Source organism: Anser anser, assembly GCF_964211835.1.
Source record: "Anser anser genome assembly, chromosome: 4".
Taxonomy (NCBI): domain Eukaryota; kingdom Metazoa; phylum Chordata; class Aves; order Anseriformes; family Anatidae; genus Anser; species Anser anser.
In genome coordinates this window covers 51887397-51904275 of record NC_139724.1, presented here as the reverse complement: position 1 = coordinate 51904275, position 16879 = coordinate 51887397, and the positions used below count along the sequence as shown (strand labels likewise).

At 40.8% G+C, this 16879-nt stretch overlaps 2 protein-coding genes across 9 annotated transcripts in view; one reads left to right on the top strand and one right to left on the bottom strand.

Moving 5' to 3' along the window:
* Positions 1-15102, top strand: part of ATP10D (ATPase phospholipid transporting 10D (putative)) — a 49901-nt gene extending 34799 nt beyond the window's left edge. For 4 of the 5 annotated variants that reach the window (XM_083835937.1, XM_083835935.1, XM_083835936.1 and 1 more), the window contains 8 exons: positions 1524-1833; positions 2464-2540; positions 3068-3193; positions 3673-3873; positions 5385-5465; positions 5712-5816; positions 6672-6859; positions 8225-15102. In XM_083835937.1, the coding sequence (XP_083692063.1) occupies positions 1524-1833; positions 2464-2540; positions 3068-3193; positions 3673-3873; positions 5385-5465; positions 5712-5816; positions 6672-6859; positions 8225-8696 (1560 nt within the window). In that variant the 3' untranslated portion in view covers positions 8697-15102. The remainder of the gene's footprint in view (positions 1-1523; positions 1834-2463; positions 2541-3067; positions 3194-3672; positions 3874-5384; positions 5466-5711; positions 5817-6671; positions 6860-8224) is intronic. The other variant, XM_083835938.1, reaches the window with a different exon arrangement.
* Positions 13580-16879, bottom strand: part of CORIN (corin, serine peptidase) — a 134388-nt gene continuing 131088 nt past the window's right edge. For all 4 annotated transcript variants that reach the window (XR_014584357.1, XM_083835942.1, XM_083835941.1 and 1 more), the window contains one exon: positions 13580-16585. Coding sequence is in view for 3 of the 4 variants with exons in the window: in XM_083835942.1 (XP_083692068.1) it covers positions 16403-16585 (183 nt within the window). In the remaining variant the exon portion in view is untranslated. The remainder of the gene's footprint in view (positions 16586-16879) is intronic.

The window sequence follows — 16879 nt, the reverse complement described above, 5'->3', positions numbered from 1 at the left end:
ATTAGAAAATTGACAGTTTGTTTCCTTGTGGGTAAAAGATAAAATAATTTACATGATATCTGTATCCTTACATAGTCCATAAATGGCCATTAATTATTTTAATTGACTGCTTAATTTCTGTTTGTGTTAGGTGAGAGAGTGACGTGCTTCAAATTTTATTAGACATTTCAGGTGGATGTAAGGTTGCAGCATATTAGCAATATAAGAGTTACTGTAATGCATATTGTATTAAATTAGGTTTTGTGCTGCTTTGTCATACACTCCCTCAACCCTACTTAACTTGCATAAATGTACTAGGAATTGTCTCATTAAAATGCATTGCACACAGTTTTCAAAAAAAATAATATGCCAACAATTTTATTAGAGAAAAAGTCACCTTCTTTCCACAACCCAGTAGTTGAGCCATGTGATAAAGAGTGGTTAAAAATGCTGTTGTTTTGGGAGGCAAGTTTAATCCTACTTGCACCCTCTTTTGGATGGTTATAACTACCTGGTTTTCAAATCTTGATTTTTATCAATTTTGGATTTCTTAAGAGAGAAGTTACTAACCGTAACTGGTAAAGTGGACATGTGCTCACTGGTATGCCAACGGCTCAGAGCAGAGACATTAAATCTGAGAAAGCTCTAAGGAACTGGAAGATTTTTAAGACCTTCTGCTTTTCTTTTTTTCTTTACTTACATGTTTCTTTAGAAATTGAATTGGTATCTGTCATGGGGGATGGTGTGGCACATGGTTAACTGTGGGAAAATAAGTTGAAAAAGAAAGGAATTTAGTCCAATTATGTTTGATGAAAGCTCGTTTTCTTATTTCTGTTAATATTTTCTCCCTTCCATTTTTCCTATTGGGCAAAGAGGATCTTACTTAACAGTGCGAATTAGCTCCTCTTGCAGAAGTGCTCATCTTCCCTCTAACTGAGCTTTGAAATAAAAGACAGACAGGATTTGACACTGTTGCATTTCAAAGTAGGATAACCAGCAGACTTATGAATGTATTTTTGTATATAGTACATGCATTACATATATTTATATAAAAAATCTTTTGAGCATCTTATACTGACAAGGTAAAAAAAATGTTTCACAAGGCCAGTTCAATAATTCATTGCAGCTCACGTATAATCTGATTTGAAATGCGCTTTTGGCTTTACGTGCCAGACAAAAGAAATGAAGAGAGCAAAAGTCTTACCCAAAGCTGTATTTATATAACAGAATCCTTAATGTTTGTTTGTTTGTTTGTTTGTTTCTGGTAGTCCTGGAACATTTTCTGATGTGTCTGAGTGTTTTCGCTTCTCCTAATACAATAACCAAACCCAAGCAAAGTTAAATCATGGTCTGTTTTATTAACAACAGACTGCATCCTTTGTGATTTTAAAGAGTTGTTCAGCTTCATGTCTGAATCCTTCTGTATTCAAATGAAATGCTACACAAGGACAGCAACTGACCTTTTCTCCATATGTGTTTTATAAATTGGAAAGGGAGACAGAATACAAACAGTGCTTAGTAAGTTGTCTTTCTCTTGTCTTTAGGATGTTTGTGCTTTGGTGATGAACAAAATTTTAGAAGGCATCCAGAAGAATACTTCTGCCAAAAAAACAAAAAGTCAGAAACTTGGGAATGTCTCTGCAAGTCCCTCTACTCAAGCTCCGGCGTTCAGTGCAGGTCTGGTTATTGACGGAAAGACTTTAGAGCATGTCCTTCATGACAGCCTGCAGAATATTTTCTTGGATCTTACAGAAAAATGTCGAGCTGTAGTCTGCTGCCAAGCCACACCACTGCAGAAGAGTGTCCTGGTCAGACTGGTACGAAATAAGCTAAAGGCAATGACATTAGCTATAGGTGAGTCCCATGGTTTCTTTCTTTTCTCTGAAAAAAAGTAGAAGCCAGTTTCTTCTTTCCTTTATTTTCTTTAATATCTGTCACAAAATGTACTTACAAGGAAGATAATCCTTTGAATACTAGTTGTCTCTCACATAAGATGATGTTAGTCTTCTAAGCTAGAAAATTTAGTCCATAAACACACTCATGGTAATCCAAAGCAACAAGGACAGCAGCAGTCATGTACAGTGACATGTCGGAAGGGGAAAGTGAGACGATTTTCTCCGTTGTTCTTCATCACAACCCGCAAAATAATGAGGGAAAGAGATGACTGGGTGTGATTTAAAACACACATACTTTCTGTTCAAGCATACTGACTAAATTCTGACAAAAGGAGCACCTAATATACCTTTGGAGAATATCGCTCAGTTCAGTCAGGCCTCCCACATACTAATCCTGCTTTCCATAGGGTTTTTCGTAGGCTGCATTATTGGCTACAAAATTGTTTTTCTCTGAACTCTGTGGTGTTCTGATATATTTGCCTTTTCCTGCCACCTCCATGGCAATGTGGTAGCCAGCAAAGCTGCCTCTAGGTCGCATTCCAAGTGAGAGAGCTTAGTTTTGATTTCTCCCCTTTTCTTTTCTCTGTAGGTGATGGTGCCAATGATGTCAGTATGATCCAGGTGGCTGACACTGGCGTGGGAATCTTGGGCCAAGAAGGCATGCAGGTAGTGTATACAAAGACAGCTGCAAGTGACATCTGAATCCATTTTAAACCTGTTCAGCTTACTCTGGAGACCCAGCGGCTTCACAGCCCATTACTGTATCCAGGGGGGGCACAGTTTGCATCCTGAGCTCACAGCCATGCCTCTGCGCTCATCAGGAGCACACAGAAGCTGAGGCTGCAGGGGTTCAAACTCCAAACAGCAGAGCTTGCTATTTGAACTCCCCAGCATTCATTTCATGCCGTGAAACAAGCAGCCCAAGCATCAGTGATTTCTGTGAAGTTGTGTGGTAATAATAAAGACAGGCAGCCTCACACCTGCATATGTTGTGTTGGGCTGAGCTGTGTGTGTTAGTGTAAAACGTGGTACAGAGGGGTCAGATCTGAATGAGGCTAGGGCCATATGTATTATGTGTAACAAATCACAAAATAAGAGTTTCCAGTAGTACATCAATTGCTTGTTTGGCAGTACTTGAAGTTCATCTTTAACAGTTTGGATGTAACATATCTTTTTCTTCATTTGTATTGCAGGCTGTGATGGCAAGTGACTTTGCAATCTCTCAGTTTAGACACCTCAGGAAGCTGCTGCTTGTCCATGGTCACTGGTGTTATACCAGACTTACCAACATGGTGCTCTACTTCTTCTACAAGAATGTGGTATGTAGCTGTCCCAACCTAGGCAAATCAGTTTTCTTATTTGAAAGTGCTGCAGGGTCTAATGTAGCTTCATATTATTTTTAAGTTTCTATTGTGAATGAGTTCAAAGAGACACAAAGAGCATACGTCCAACAGTTCAGTTTCCCATTTACATCTGCAGAGACTAGACACTCCTATTCCTTGGACTGAGTTTTCCACTCAAAGCCACCGTCTAATATGATTAAAATCTGGGTAGCAGGCATTACTTAATGTAGTGGCAGCATGAATATTTAAACAAGCCATGTATACAGTTTTTAAATGCAAAGATGTGTTTTAGCCAAATGTAATTTCAAGTGTGGGATTGGCAGGGGATCTATAGCAATTATACATAATTTTCCACAGATTACTGTGACCAGACCTATGATCTGCCTATTTTCCTCTTGTTTTTAAAACACTTGTCTCTATGGGTAACATTTGTCATCTCATCATTAACTTTTCAGGCCTACGTGAACCTCTTGTTCTGGTACCAGTTCTTCTGTGGGTTTTCAGGCACATCAATGACTGACTATTGGATCTTGATTCTTTTCAATCTCCTTTTTACATCGGTGCCACCCATCGTTTATGGTGTCTTGGACAAAGATGTGTCTGCAGAGATTCTCATGCAGATCCCGCAGCTGTACGTGATGAGCCAGAAATCTGTGGTAGGTTAAAGAATGTTTGGCCTGAAGCAATTTGAAATGATCAGCATTTGAGCCATTTCTTTCTTTCCTTCATGGTTTATGTCATGCAAACACGAAGTTTAAAACCACTTTCTTTTTTAGATCCAGACCTGTACAATGCATGCACAAACAAAAGCTGTTTTTTCTGCTCTGTGCTTTCTCAGTCACAGACTTTTGACTAAGTAAATGTTACAAGGCCTCAGGATTTAGCCCTTTATTTTGGTCTTCGGGATATATACAATGAGCTGAGCGGATGCTTTTGAGGCAACATAACCAAAATTGCTTCATTACACAGTTGTTTTCCTCTCTGTGCCTTTTTTCTTTTTTGTTTTTTCTTTTCTAAGGTTTTATCAGAGCTTTCTCTCTTTTGTCCAGCTCAGCATTGTCTTGCCCTGTGGTTGGAGTTGTTAAGCAGTATATCATTTCTTTTCTTGAATGAAAATAACAGTGAAATAGCTGCTTTGAATTAAGTGCAGTGCGAAAGAAAGAGAAATGCTTAAAAGATATTTGTCATAATATTGCACCATCATATCATAAGTGCACAGCTCTGTACAAGCTATAAAATGGACAGTAACTTGGATTCATCTTCAGTGATTTAAAGCACTTCCCTGACATGGGCAAATGAGAAGACTAGTTTTGCATGCCAAAGAGAAGGGCTGTGTGGCTTTTAATCTCTCTTTACTAACTGGAGAGGAAATCCTGTGTGACTAGACGGCTCCCATGTGTGCTTCAGTGTAGTGCCTGAAGGAATGGTATATATCTGAGCCAGGACAAATAAAGCTATAGTTTCATAAGCAGTTGAGCTGTCACAACAGTTTGCGGCCACTGAGTGTGTGGGGTAGGCTCGTTCCTCCTCGTTTTCTCCCTTCTCTTCTTCCCTCTAACCATTTTCACCCATGTGGTTAAACTGCCCCCCTTGTGCTAGCTTTGTTGTTCATCAGATCCTTTGAGGAGTCAATTAAACTCGCTAAACGAACAAAGTTTTAGTGAGTTTACCAGCAGAAAAGCAAATTGCTTTCTCACCTTCTAGTAAGATTAGTTAGCTCACATTACAGTCTGGTAAGGACAGAGGAGTCAACCAGCAGAAACTAAGAGGCAGAAGCATATGTGCAAAAAAGAAGGAAGTGGATTTGGAAGGAAAGTGAGACTTGGCATCCAGTGATGGTAAGTTGCAAGGGTGTCCCCCTTGCAACACTGTCCGCTAGCTCTCTCCCTTCCTTATTACTCACTTAGGTTTGACTCTGGTAGGTCTGTTCTTGGAGAAACAGCTGTAAGATCAGAGTTCACAGATCTAGCTGCTGATTTAAATCCTAGCGGTTAGCTACATATGCCGAGTGAGCTCTTTATTCTTATTATGGAATAAAAGATGCTTCTTTGTTGGGAAACTGGAGTTATTCTGCAGATAATCTTTCTCCAAATCCAAATGAATTCTAAATAAAGCTGCAGCAATTTGTTCAGTTTGTTTCAGTGACGTTCTGTTTTTTTTCTTACAGGCCTATTTGCCTTCAACTTTCTGGATAACCTTGCTGGACGCTTTTTACCAAAGTCTTGTTTGCTTTTTTGTGCCTTACTTTGTAAGTGCTGAATATGAAATACTCCTATATACTTTGACATATTAAAAACTCAGGCAAATTAGAGAAAACAATACCGTTTTTCATTGTACTTCATCATATATAAATTTGTACTAGCAGGATTGTCGTAGGAACTGAATTGAACTGTGTGCATGCAGATGTGTCCGGTATTTAAACTAATAATGCTGCTTTGCATATTAAGACTAGAGGTAAAGAATGTATTTAACTGACTGTCATCTTCCCTTACAGACTTACTATGGCTCAGACATAGACATTTTTTCTTTCGGAAATCCTATAAACACAGCAGCTCTCTTCATAATATTGTTGCACCTTCTCATAGAGTGCAAGTCTGTGGTGAGTGCTTGGAGCCAACAGAATTATTTGTATGACTAAAATTAACAAAATTTGGTCTCGGAATTATTTGTAGCTAGTAAAGGATCCTGCCTTACCAAGATTCAGTGGGTTTGGGATGTCAGTTTGGTTTTGCAAGTGGTAAAACCAACCAGTGATCTGCTTGAGCTTTCATAAGTTCCCAAAGCTTGCTTCAAGAATGCAATGTCATCTGTTGATTTTGAATGCTTTAAACTGGTGGTCTGCTCTAGAGAAACATTATGTTATGAAAACAACACCTTTATTCATTTATTCAGAATATATGCATAGCATGAGTGTATCCGTGCTCTGAATAGGAAAAGATTACATAAATGGGTTTTATTTGGCATTGTGTGTCGGCAAGCTGACAGACCATTGACAGTGTTGTTTCCATAGTAACTATTATAGCCATCACTCCAATGAAGAACACTTAGTCAATGTCTCGAGCCAAATATATTAGGGGTAGTGGCATGGAAAGATCTGCCTCCATTGCTTGAGAAATCTTTCTGTGCTGCCAGTGAATAAGGTGGTCATATAAGGCAAACAGCATTATAAAGGCTTCCACAAATGCATCAAAAACTATGCTTTTAGTAGAATTAAAAAATCAAAATTAAACAGCTGGTTATCTATGAACTGTAGGAATAAGGTTCATTCCTTCCTGGTAGTGTTTTGTATGGAATTAGGAATACTGTCTGAACAGGTCTACCCTTTCTTACATTAATAACCTGTCCTTGGAGGAAGAGTGCATGTGTGCATGTTCACACATGCATGTGCATACAGGAGTTATGGTTCTTTCTGTTGACAGCTTAAATCTGACTTCTTTTCTTTTCTGAATTGCAGACTTGGATACATGCAGTAGTTATAGTTGGCAGCATCCTATTTTACTTTGTCTTCACTCTGGCTTTTGGGGCAACCTGCAAAACCCATAACCCACCATCAAATCCATATTGGATCATGGAAAGGCACATGACAGACCCAGTATTTTACCTCGTCTGCCTCCTGACTACTTGTGTTGCTCTGCTGCCAAGGTATTTTTATGTTTTATAATCACAGGTTCCTGTTGGTAACAAATTAATTTTCATTGAGTCTTTGGTACTATAAATCTCTGCTTAGAAGTCGTCTGTTCCCCCCAAAAAGCAAATAAAATTTTGTAATTCTACAAGAGAAATCATGCGAGGACAGCTTCTTAATGACAGGTAATCAAAGTAAACTTCATTAAATATAAACTATATAATGCTAGTAGCAAATGCTGTTCTAGGACCTTTTATAGAGCTGTAAACAGCCTAGGTAGGAGAAAGGTTTTGGGTTGCTGACTGCTTCCAATTTACAAGTATTCCATTTTGAACAGTGGCAATGTTTTTCATGATGAGTTAAATGCAAAGCATTCTCTGAATCACTTTCGCTCTCCCCATGCCAATACCCCAGAACATTTATAGCTGTTCTAGCTGATTCAAGCTCTTCCCAACTGATGGTTTGATAGACTTGTAACACAGAATGGCTGCTGTCACGCATACATTTTTTTCTTGCTTATTTCCTCTGTAATCTTTTGTAAGATGCTGAAAAGCCTTCACTTGGAACTATGAAGCTAGAGGGTGTTCTACACCTTCTCACCTAAGACTAGGACTTTCACTGGAGTTTTTAAGGAGTAGGTTTCCTACAGAGAGATAGATGTTAAGGGCCTTGTTGAATCTGAAAACTCACTGCAAAAGTCTATGATTAAAACCTTAGCCCAACCTAAGCCACCAGGGAAGTTAGTTCCAATATTAATTAATCCTAGATTTTCTTTACAGAACATCACTTGTACTATACTGCTGGTACTGCATGTGATGCTTTATTTCTTTGGTCTTTGCCTTCTTGTTCTTTCTTGCTTCTGTTCAATTCCCTGGCTCCTGGAAAATTTTAGAAAGGTTTTAGAAAGGTGCTCTGACTACTGCCCCCAGCTTTCTAGGGCTGTATGAGTGCCATATTATTAATGTGAACCAGCAGTGATAAACGTCATCTCAGTTTGAAGCATGATTTTTTTCTAATGCCCCATCCCCAAAAGTGTTCGAGGCCAGGTTGGATGGGGCTTTGGGAAACCTGATGATTAGTTGCAGAGGGGTTGGAACTAGATGACCTTTAAGGTACCATCCAATCCAAACCATTCTATGGTTCTGTAAGTCTTTGTGCAGGACAAAAAAATGGAAGCATCAGCCTTTGAAAATGCTAGTTTTTCTGGTGCAGTTTCTGACCTGATAATTTATGTTCGCAAAATGGCACCAGCAAAAGCATGTTTTAGAGGCTGCAGCCGCCTCTAGGTTTACATGAATGGTGTTTGGTTTTCTTTAGTGATCCTGGAAACAGTTTTGAGTCTGCTTCTAAACAGCTTATTTGAAACTGTGTTTATTTTGTAGATATTTGCTGAGAGTTCTCCAAGGAACGTTGTTTCCGTCTCCGGTGATGAGAGCCAAGCACCTTGACAAACTGATCCCTGAGGAGCAGAGGGAAGCAATTAAGAGATGGAAAGATGATTGCGTTGTAAACTGTAGAATGGAGTTCCAGGTTACTTCTGGGTCTTCCAGCTCAGCCACAGGTGCTGTATCAGAGGAAGAAAGCATTGCCAGTGTTTTGCCAACTTCTAAAACACCTTTACAGTTCTGTTCAAGAGGGGGGTTAGTGGAGGAAGTCTCCTTATCAGACATTCAGGATGAGTCTGGGAACACAAACAGCCTGAGCTCTGAAAGGACTGTATTTCTGAATTTATCAAAGGAAACTAATTCAGACTCCTACGGAAGTAGTAACTGCTGTGCCAAAGTCTCTCAGCGTACTTCTGAAGAGGGCAAAAGTGCCATTTCTCTAGCAGGTTTGAACACAGAGCAGGTTTGAATTCTTTTGTGCGCACAAGCTGGTTTAATGTGATTTACAAAGTTGGAATGTGAACTATTGAAAATCCAAGAATAATAACTGCTGATGTATGCTACATTGCGGTTTTGTTTTCTTCAGCCAGGGAAGATGATGCACCCATTTGCTTAAAAGCTTTTGTGTTTATAAAGCTTTTCAGTAATTTATTAAGACATTAAGGCCTAAATGGCTGAATTTTGTTATTTTTTTATGTAGTAGACCGCATACTGTTTCTGTCTTTCATGCAACGTTGCATAATGCCTCTTGGTGTTATAGACAGGACTTTGTATGAATTACAGATCTGTGGGATCTAGTTCAGGTAAGATTCACTCTATAATAAGCCACGCTGCTCCCTTGCATTGCTGTCTTAAAATTGTCATATTGCCTGGGATTCATGGCATGCTGAAGTATGCAGTAAGCAGAAAGCCTGGGATGCAGTGTTTTTAGTTGGTTTGTTGCAAGACTTCTCAGTGTTTGTACATAACAATTGTTTTAACCATTGTTGTCCTGCTCCTCCTCCATCTATTGCTAAAACTGTCTCACTGCTGTCCAAACTCAACTTAAACCGTTAGGAAGGTATCCTGGATGAGACATATAGCTCCCATGTCTCCCTCACCTTCCTTTCCCACGGGAGGAGAAAATTCTTGTGCAGCTTTTTATTCTCCATGGTAGTTCATCCTCCTGCTACATCCTTTCTCTTTGTCTCCATGTTCCCTTTCATGTCATTCACACTGACTGGACTTTTTTTCCTCCTCACCCAACTTGTATGTTGGCTGCCTGAATTTTCTCTAGATTCTACCTCGTGCCTGCACTGGAAAATCGTCTGCAAGTGGCAATGGGTAGCTCCCATGTGTCTACAGGCACAGCAACTTGTAGCTGATGACATTTCTCTTCTTGACTCTCAGGTGTTTTTACATTCTTCCAGGCTTTTATAATAAACAACAGTAAGTATCTACAAAGGCTGCTCAAAAGTATAGCCATTTGTGAGCCCCACATTTGAGCTCTGTTGCATAAATATCTTGGAGATGTCCTGTATCTGCCATTTCCCCACTGCTCTGCAAGCTGCACAAAAGCTAGCTGAGATGTGTGTGGCTTATTTCTGGAGTTCTGGCTGTCAAAAATATTGCCTCCTTTTTACTTCTCTGCCCAAAAATTTATATGGCCAATTTATGGAGGAATTTAGGAAATTGTTTGTATCCACTAGCACCTGTTGAAATAAACTATTTCCTCAAACTTTAGCAGTTAATGAATTATTATTACTGAGCCCATTTTTTGTTATGTTTCGTTCTAAAACTTTCAGCTTTCAAATTGCCAAGATTTGTCTGTTTATTTTTAGACACCATGTTTGGGGCAAGGGCTCTGCTTTTTAATTGAACCATGAGTTTTCCATGCCAATGATCAACATTACATATTCCACATCTTCTAAGATCTCTGAAAGAATTTAAACAAACGCTGTGAGGTCTAGGACAGCTGCTGCTATGTAGGGCAGATATTGAGGGCGTGCTAAGTTCATTCAAACACAGGTCACCACATGTTGCCAAAAGTTTGAAACGGTTCTGTTTTCAAAAGGTAGAATGTAATTCGTGCTGACTCCATCCTTACTGCTAGTGAGGAGAAAAATATCTTTTTGTTTAGCCTGTAGAGGAAGACCAGTGGAAGGAGCCAGTGAGACGGACGTTTTTGCAAATATTTTTTAAATTTGATTCAACATATGACAAAATAATTTTTGATAAATTCTAACATATGTTTAATGTGCACATTTGAAGTGAAAGCAGACGTTCAAATTCTGAGACAACATGTCCAGGCTAAGTTGTTTCGCAGTTATGATTTCTAGGTGTTTGCCTGTAGTATACTTGCTTGTTACCCTTGTGTTTTTTGCAGTTGGGGAACATCATTTACAGGACCAGATTTGGAAAGACTTGAGGAGAAGAGAGAGGGACATAGCAGCTGGGGTTGACTTGCCGGGGTGGACTCCAGGTGTCCTGACTGAAACATCTCAGCTTTCTCTGCAAACCATGGGAACCGTGAGGTATCCTAGAAGATGCAAAGCAGCCAGCAGGTAGTGCAGGGAGATGAGCTGGTATGAGGGCAGAATCACGCAGGGGCGGACTTGCTGGGACGTAATGAATGCCAGAGTGACCTGCTGTGCTCCAGCAGAGCTCCAGGGCAGGCTCAGCTCTACCCCTGTCATTCCTAGCACAGGTTCTCCTGTTGTAAACAGCTCCAGTGCTTTCCTGCCCTGGAAGTCAAATACTGGTGTTTCCAGTATCTCACCTGAATGTTTCTTCTGCACCTTAGATCTATTTCCTCTCTTCACTTGTGTGACAGAAAAGAGGTGGTTATCGTCTCATGACAATAACCAGTGATGCAAGACTGTTTCCACCATTTCATTCAGTCATTCTTTTCATCACTTTGGATTCTCTTGTTCTTTCTGTTGTAGCGCTAGCTGAGAGGATCTAGCGGAGAGCACGTTCTCTGAGCTATGATATCCTGACCTGCTCACTGTCAGCAAACTGACACTGAGTCCAAAAGGCAGATTTTGGCAGCTAAGTTTCAAGCGAGTTAGATATTTGAGAAGCAAAGAGTTAGATTTTAGCACCCAAAAGAATGGTGAAGTGTGCATTAGTGATGGAGAGGTTGTGCGGTTGTGTGCTTTTGAAGAATCACTAAAGGGACTAAGGTACGTTGCGCTCTCGTGGGTGAGCTCGGGGACTCTCTGTGGTGACTTACAGGCATTCTGGGCTCAGCTCTCTCCCCTTCCTGTCACTGTGGAAGGGAGCTGGGTGACAGCATTGGACTGAGCTGCACTCCTTGAGCTTAAAGCACAGCGATCCTTCTGTTGCCTCTGCTGCAGGAGCAGTGCCTATGAGGAAATTCAATAGGTGGGTGATCTTTAAGTCTCAGGAGTTCACGTGTATCATATAAAAGCTGTAAGTACTCAAGATCTTTCCAATTCTGACTGTAAGCTGTGGCAGCTAAATAAGTGCACCAAGAAGCACAAGTGGCCCTCTGCTGTTAGAACTAGGGCCGGCTTCGTGCCCTCCAGCTGCCTTCCTGTGCCTCTGGGACATTGAGTTGCTGTTGGTTGCCTTTTTACGAGCCCAGTCACCCCACTACTCAGTGCTTAGTTCTGGTGGGGCTTTCAAGATGTATTCACAAATTGGGTGGAGGATTATTTCATCAGTGTCTCAGAAGTTCTAGACCCTGTGGATCGCCTTGGAATTTCAGGTACTCTTAAAAACTTCCTCTCTACCGATGATACCACTGATGGTGAGTACTTTTATAACAGTCAAAGTGGTACAAAATAACACACACAGCATTTCATTTTTTTTATTGGTGTGTTGTTTCACTGATGGTGCACCTAGCTTAATATTCTTCACTATAACCTAGGTTATATGCTTTCAGAGGACTTTGACAAGCCATACGAATGCTAAAAATACATTGTGTAAAACCTGATCTTTTGTTTTTTTCTTTCATTTGGTGGATACAAACAGCAGAAAAATGTAATGGCTGTCTGCTGTGATCACTTGCTATTTTTACTGAACGGGAGATGAGGGTAGTGAGTCTTTAATAAAAACTTCAAAATTTTAATTGGCCATATCTAAAGTGGTGCCAAATGAAGGGTGCAAGTGAAACGTTCTCGCCTTGCTTCTCAACAGTTGAATGTTTTTTTGTGTTTTTTTTTTGCACTGGAGACTTCACAATCCCCTGCTTGCTTCTGCAATCCTGCACTTAGGCACAACATGACCTGACTTTTCCATTTGGAAAACAAGCTTTTTAAGATCCTCTCACAGGTGTCTTGCAGATGTCATAAAGGAAAACACAGTGTCTAAAGTGTTGGTTGTCAGATTAAAAAAAAAAAAAAAAAAGAAAACAACCTTCGGGCTCCCATCCCAACTTTGTAGCTACACTTAGAGCAGCTTTAACTCACAGGTTGGTGTGCAATATTTGATCCACAGAAAAACACTTTTTTCTTTTTTTTTTTTTTTTTTAATTTCCCCAGCAGCAGCATGTGCACTAAGCATTTGCAGGTGGCAGTCAGCCCCAGCCTTTATTTAGCGAGTGTTTTTGCAGCCCAGCGAGCTCTGGCCTGTACATGGGGCACAGTTTGAGCTGAGAGGCTGACCCAGGCTGTGGTTTTTCCCTTAGCACCGCTGGCTGCAGCACAGGGCCACGGAGGAGCTAACACAGAGCACCCCTTGCTCCTGCCAGCCCTGGGTCTGCTGCTGGTCTGAGCAGCCCATGCTCTCTGCAGGAGTTAATGATCAAGTTCTGGAGGTGACTGTATTAAGAACGTTCCTGTAGCTGAATTTCAGTGTGGTTTTTGTATTACTAGTTTTTGTTTTATCCTGGTTATTTTACTCCCATCCTCATGGTTCTGCGTATCTTACTGCTGACTGCACTTAAAAGCCAAATTTTAACACTTTCATGTTTATGCATGCGAATATTTTTATTTCAGCATGTGCACATGTTGAAGTACAGCGTACTGGTTATAAGGAGATGATAGATATTTATTTAAACTAACTGTATTCCTAAGGAATGCCATAGAGCAAAATGTGTTCAGAGAAATCTGATTTTAGTGTTTTTCAGATTTTTCGGTCTTGAATAGTTGTTGGCAGTGGTGTTCTTAGTAATGTTCTATATACTGGAAGCACACATGAAGAAGCCAGAAGTTGTATAGTGGTTGTAGTGCCAAAACCTCCCCAAATGCTGTAATGCTTAAAAAACTAGATAAGGGTATGCAAACACCATTTCAAAGCTATATTTCGGCCTTATTGCTAAAGCTATAACTTTATCCTGAATCTCTTCACACCTCTGAATTGTCATTGAGTTGTTGGAAAAATTAAGACACATTTTGAACAGAGAAGTTACTTGGAAAATGATTGTAAATTTTTATTAGTACAGCTAGAGAGAAACACATCTGTTTGACAGTACAGTTTGATGTACAGCTGTGGTAGAAGTAAAACCAACAAATGTGTTACCTTGCAGTGCGGCTACACTTGTAAGAGACACAGCATAGTTGTGATCATAACCATTATGTCAGCACACGAGGAAAGGCTTGATACAGTGGAAGGAGGAATATAGTTGCCTATTTCATGTGCACACATAGAAAAAAGCAGTATAAAAATACATTTATAAAATTACAAATTTCCTCTTTACATGGAATGTTGTGGCAGATAGAGTTGTGGGGAAGGAAAAGACCCTGCTAAGACCCTGCTGCTCCTTCCTAAAGCCATTGGGCTGGGGTAATATTTTCTGAGTGATCCAGAACAGGACAGGGCTGGAGTGTGAGTTTAAGGAGGACTCTCTCTTGTTTCCTGGGAGGAGGGACTGCTTGGAAACTGGTGACCAAACCCAGTTAATTAAAATGCACTATTACTTTACGTGTTATCATTTGGCAGTGCCTGTCCTTGGCAGAATCCCAAGCAGCTAACCGCTTCACCTGGTGAAGGGCTGTCAGGCTGGGCTGCTCGTTTCACAGAGCACATCCTGGCTTTTACCCATAGAAGGCAGACCTGGCTGAAATCTGTTGCAACAGATCCTGGCCCCAGAGAAAAGCTAAAGCAGGGGACCAAGAGCTGCCATTTACGTACCCTTGAAACAAGGGCATCAGTAACCTGCTCCATATGCAGCCTACCTGCACTGGAAAAACATGGCCGCAGCTGCTTTCTGTCTGGGGAAAACATTTATATGTTACAGTAAAAGCAAAATCCTTAATAGAGAAAGAAAAGAAAAGTAATAACTAGGAAAGTTTTCTTTCTGAGCATGAAACAGTGATACCATAGTCATTTAAATTATTTCAGAACCCATAACATAAATACTGATTATTTTTTAATAATGCTCTACAGGGTGCTGTCTAGTATGTCTAACATTAAGCATGTTAAAGGAAAAGATATGGAAAAAAGAGGTAAAACTTTCACCAAAGCAATAGTCAGGTCTATGTAGGTTAGTTGTAATGTGATTAATAGTACCTGAAGGGTCCATTAGTTGGCTCTTCTGGTACGTGTTTCCACACACGGCAGTCCTGGTATTTATTGACAAGGCCCTGCCGTGCTGTCATGGGGACGTGCCAGAGGTAGCAGCGAGGGTAATTACGTGCCTCAGGCTGAGTTCACAGGGGACTAGGCACAGCACTGAAAACGCCCAGCTTTTAGACGCGTTGCTCCCCAGTGAAATTCATCCTGTAAGCCTCAGCTTCCTGACTCCTCCTACTCTGGCCTCCCAGAAAAAACATGAGATGTGCAGAGCATCACCTACAGCAGCCGTAAGAAACAGCTCCCCTCTACCACCAGAAAGAGGTGCCAAGCTCCACTGTAGGTTTATTTCCAGACTCCTGGAGTCGAGGCTTAGCCTCTTGCCTACTAGGCAGAGCCCTCTGCCATCAAGCACCTGAGCAGGGCTCTCTGAGCCTTTGCTGATGAAGCTGTTATACTTTGCTTACCATATTCCTAATTCTCGTTTGAGCAGAAGCTGGGATCCAAGTCTTTTTTCATTCAGATTTCTTCTTGCCTTTATCTCTCTCCGGATTGTTTAATCTTGCTCAGCAAAATGAAACTTTCAGTGGAAGATACTAAGATACTAGAAGAGACCTATCCAAAAATACTCAGTTTCCCAATATTATTTCCCAGTATTTGCTCACACTGTATCTTTTTTACTTTAAAATCTACATTTTCTGCATCTCACCAGATGCTCAAACTAGCTTACTCTTGGGACAAAAACTGTTGCAGTGACATTGCTAACAGTATTGTTTTAGAGGGTTAGAGTGTCAGTGCATGCTTTATAGACTGAACACGCTATACAAAAAGGGGAAGAAAAGCCAAAGGGGCATAGGTTTGATAAATATGCTACTCCATGTAGTGCAGTCAAGACCCGGGTATTTCTGGGCACACTGAGACACGGAAGCTTCAGAAAATTAAGCAATAGAAACTTAAGTAGAATCCATCCAAAGAGGCTGAACAACAAAATTTTGGTCTCAGGTGCCTGAAGTAGTAGTTCAGGCCTTTTCGCCTACGGGTGCCACCCAACACCCTGAAGAGATGCCCAAGCTGGCAGTGGGAACAGGAGCTGTGGAGTCAGGACAGTAAGTGCCGTGCCCATGTCAGCCACCCTGAGACAGGCGGTGTTGGCTCCGGCACACCAACAGCACAGGGCTGTGCCCCTTCAGAGACCTGCACTTGTACTGATATGCCCTGGGCGAGGTGGACACACAAGCTCGGCAGTCTCTTCCACACCCTCCAGCCCGTGGTGTGGCCCTTGTGAATACGTATCCTGTCGGCAGCATCTGGCCACACTGAGTTCATACCTCATGACAATGAGTGTGAACGCATGTGCTACTGAGTGAGTAGTATTAAAATAGGCTATTTAAAAAGTTTTGCTAGTCTGTGCTACTGCTAAGTTTGAATATCTGAAAGGCAGAAAGTGGCTTTTTCTTTTCTTTTAAGCCTTTTGCTGTGCTCAGAATAGCACCACAAAAGTTAAAAGAAAAGTCAAAAAGGATTATTAATTCTACCCCAAAGTATATTCACCAGCAGAGGGTTGACCATTAACATACACTGCATATTCCATAGCTCCACAACAATAGAAGAGCCTGAAACTCCTTTTCACGGAGCTTCTGGACTGCAAAATCTTCAGTATTGAAGTGCTGTTTCCATTTTCCTTATGTCTGTCAGCACAATTCTTACCATCTGGAGTTAGTTTAGCAGAAAGGTGTGGATGTATATTTGTCTTTCAATCCACTCAATAAAATGTGACACATTGCTGTAAACTCCTGGTCCCAAAACCTTGGAAAAGCAGACAGAGCCCCAAGATGTTAAACCAAACAAAGTCCAGCGCCCTGCAGGTTGCTCACATACAAGTGGTCCTCCGCTGTCACCCTGCAATATGAAAGAGAAAAAAAAAAGTCTATAGGGGCTACACATAGCCAGCAGTCATATGTTAAAGCTATGCCAGTTTCTAGGGTGATTTGCCTTTACTAAGTAACTTTAATCAGCTGTTAAGACTGGCTGCTCTGCTGAACTATGTAGCAGCATTCAGTGTTACTGGTATTTATTCCCCATTATAACCATACAAAAATGTATCTGCAAATGGCTCATACTAATTTTAAGATGTTAGCCTAATAGTTAGCTAATACAGATAAACCTTAGACTGTTCAAGCAGCATTTCATTCC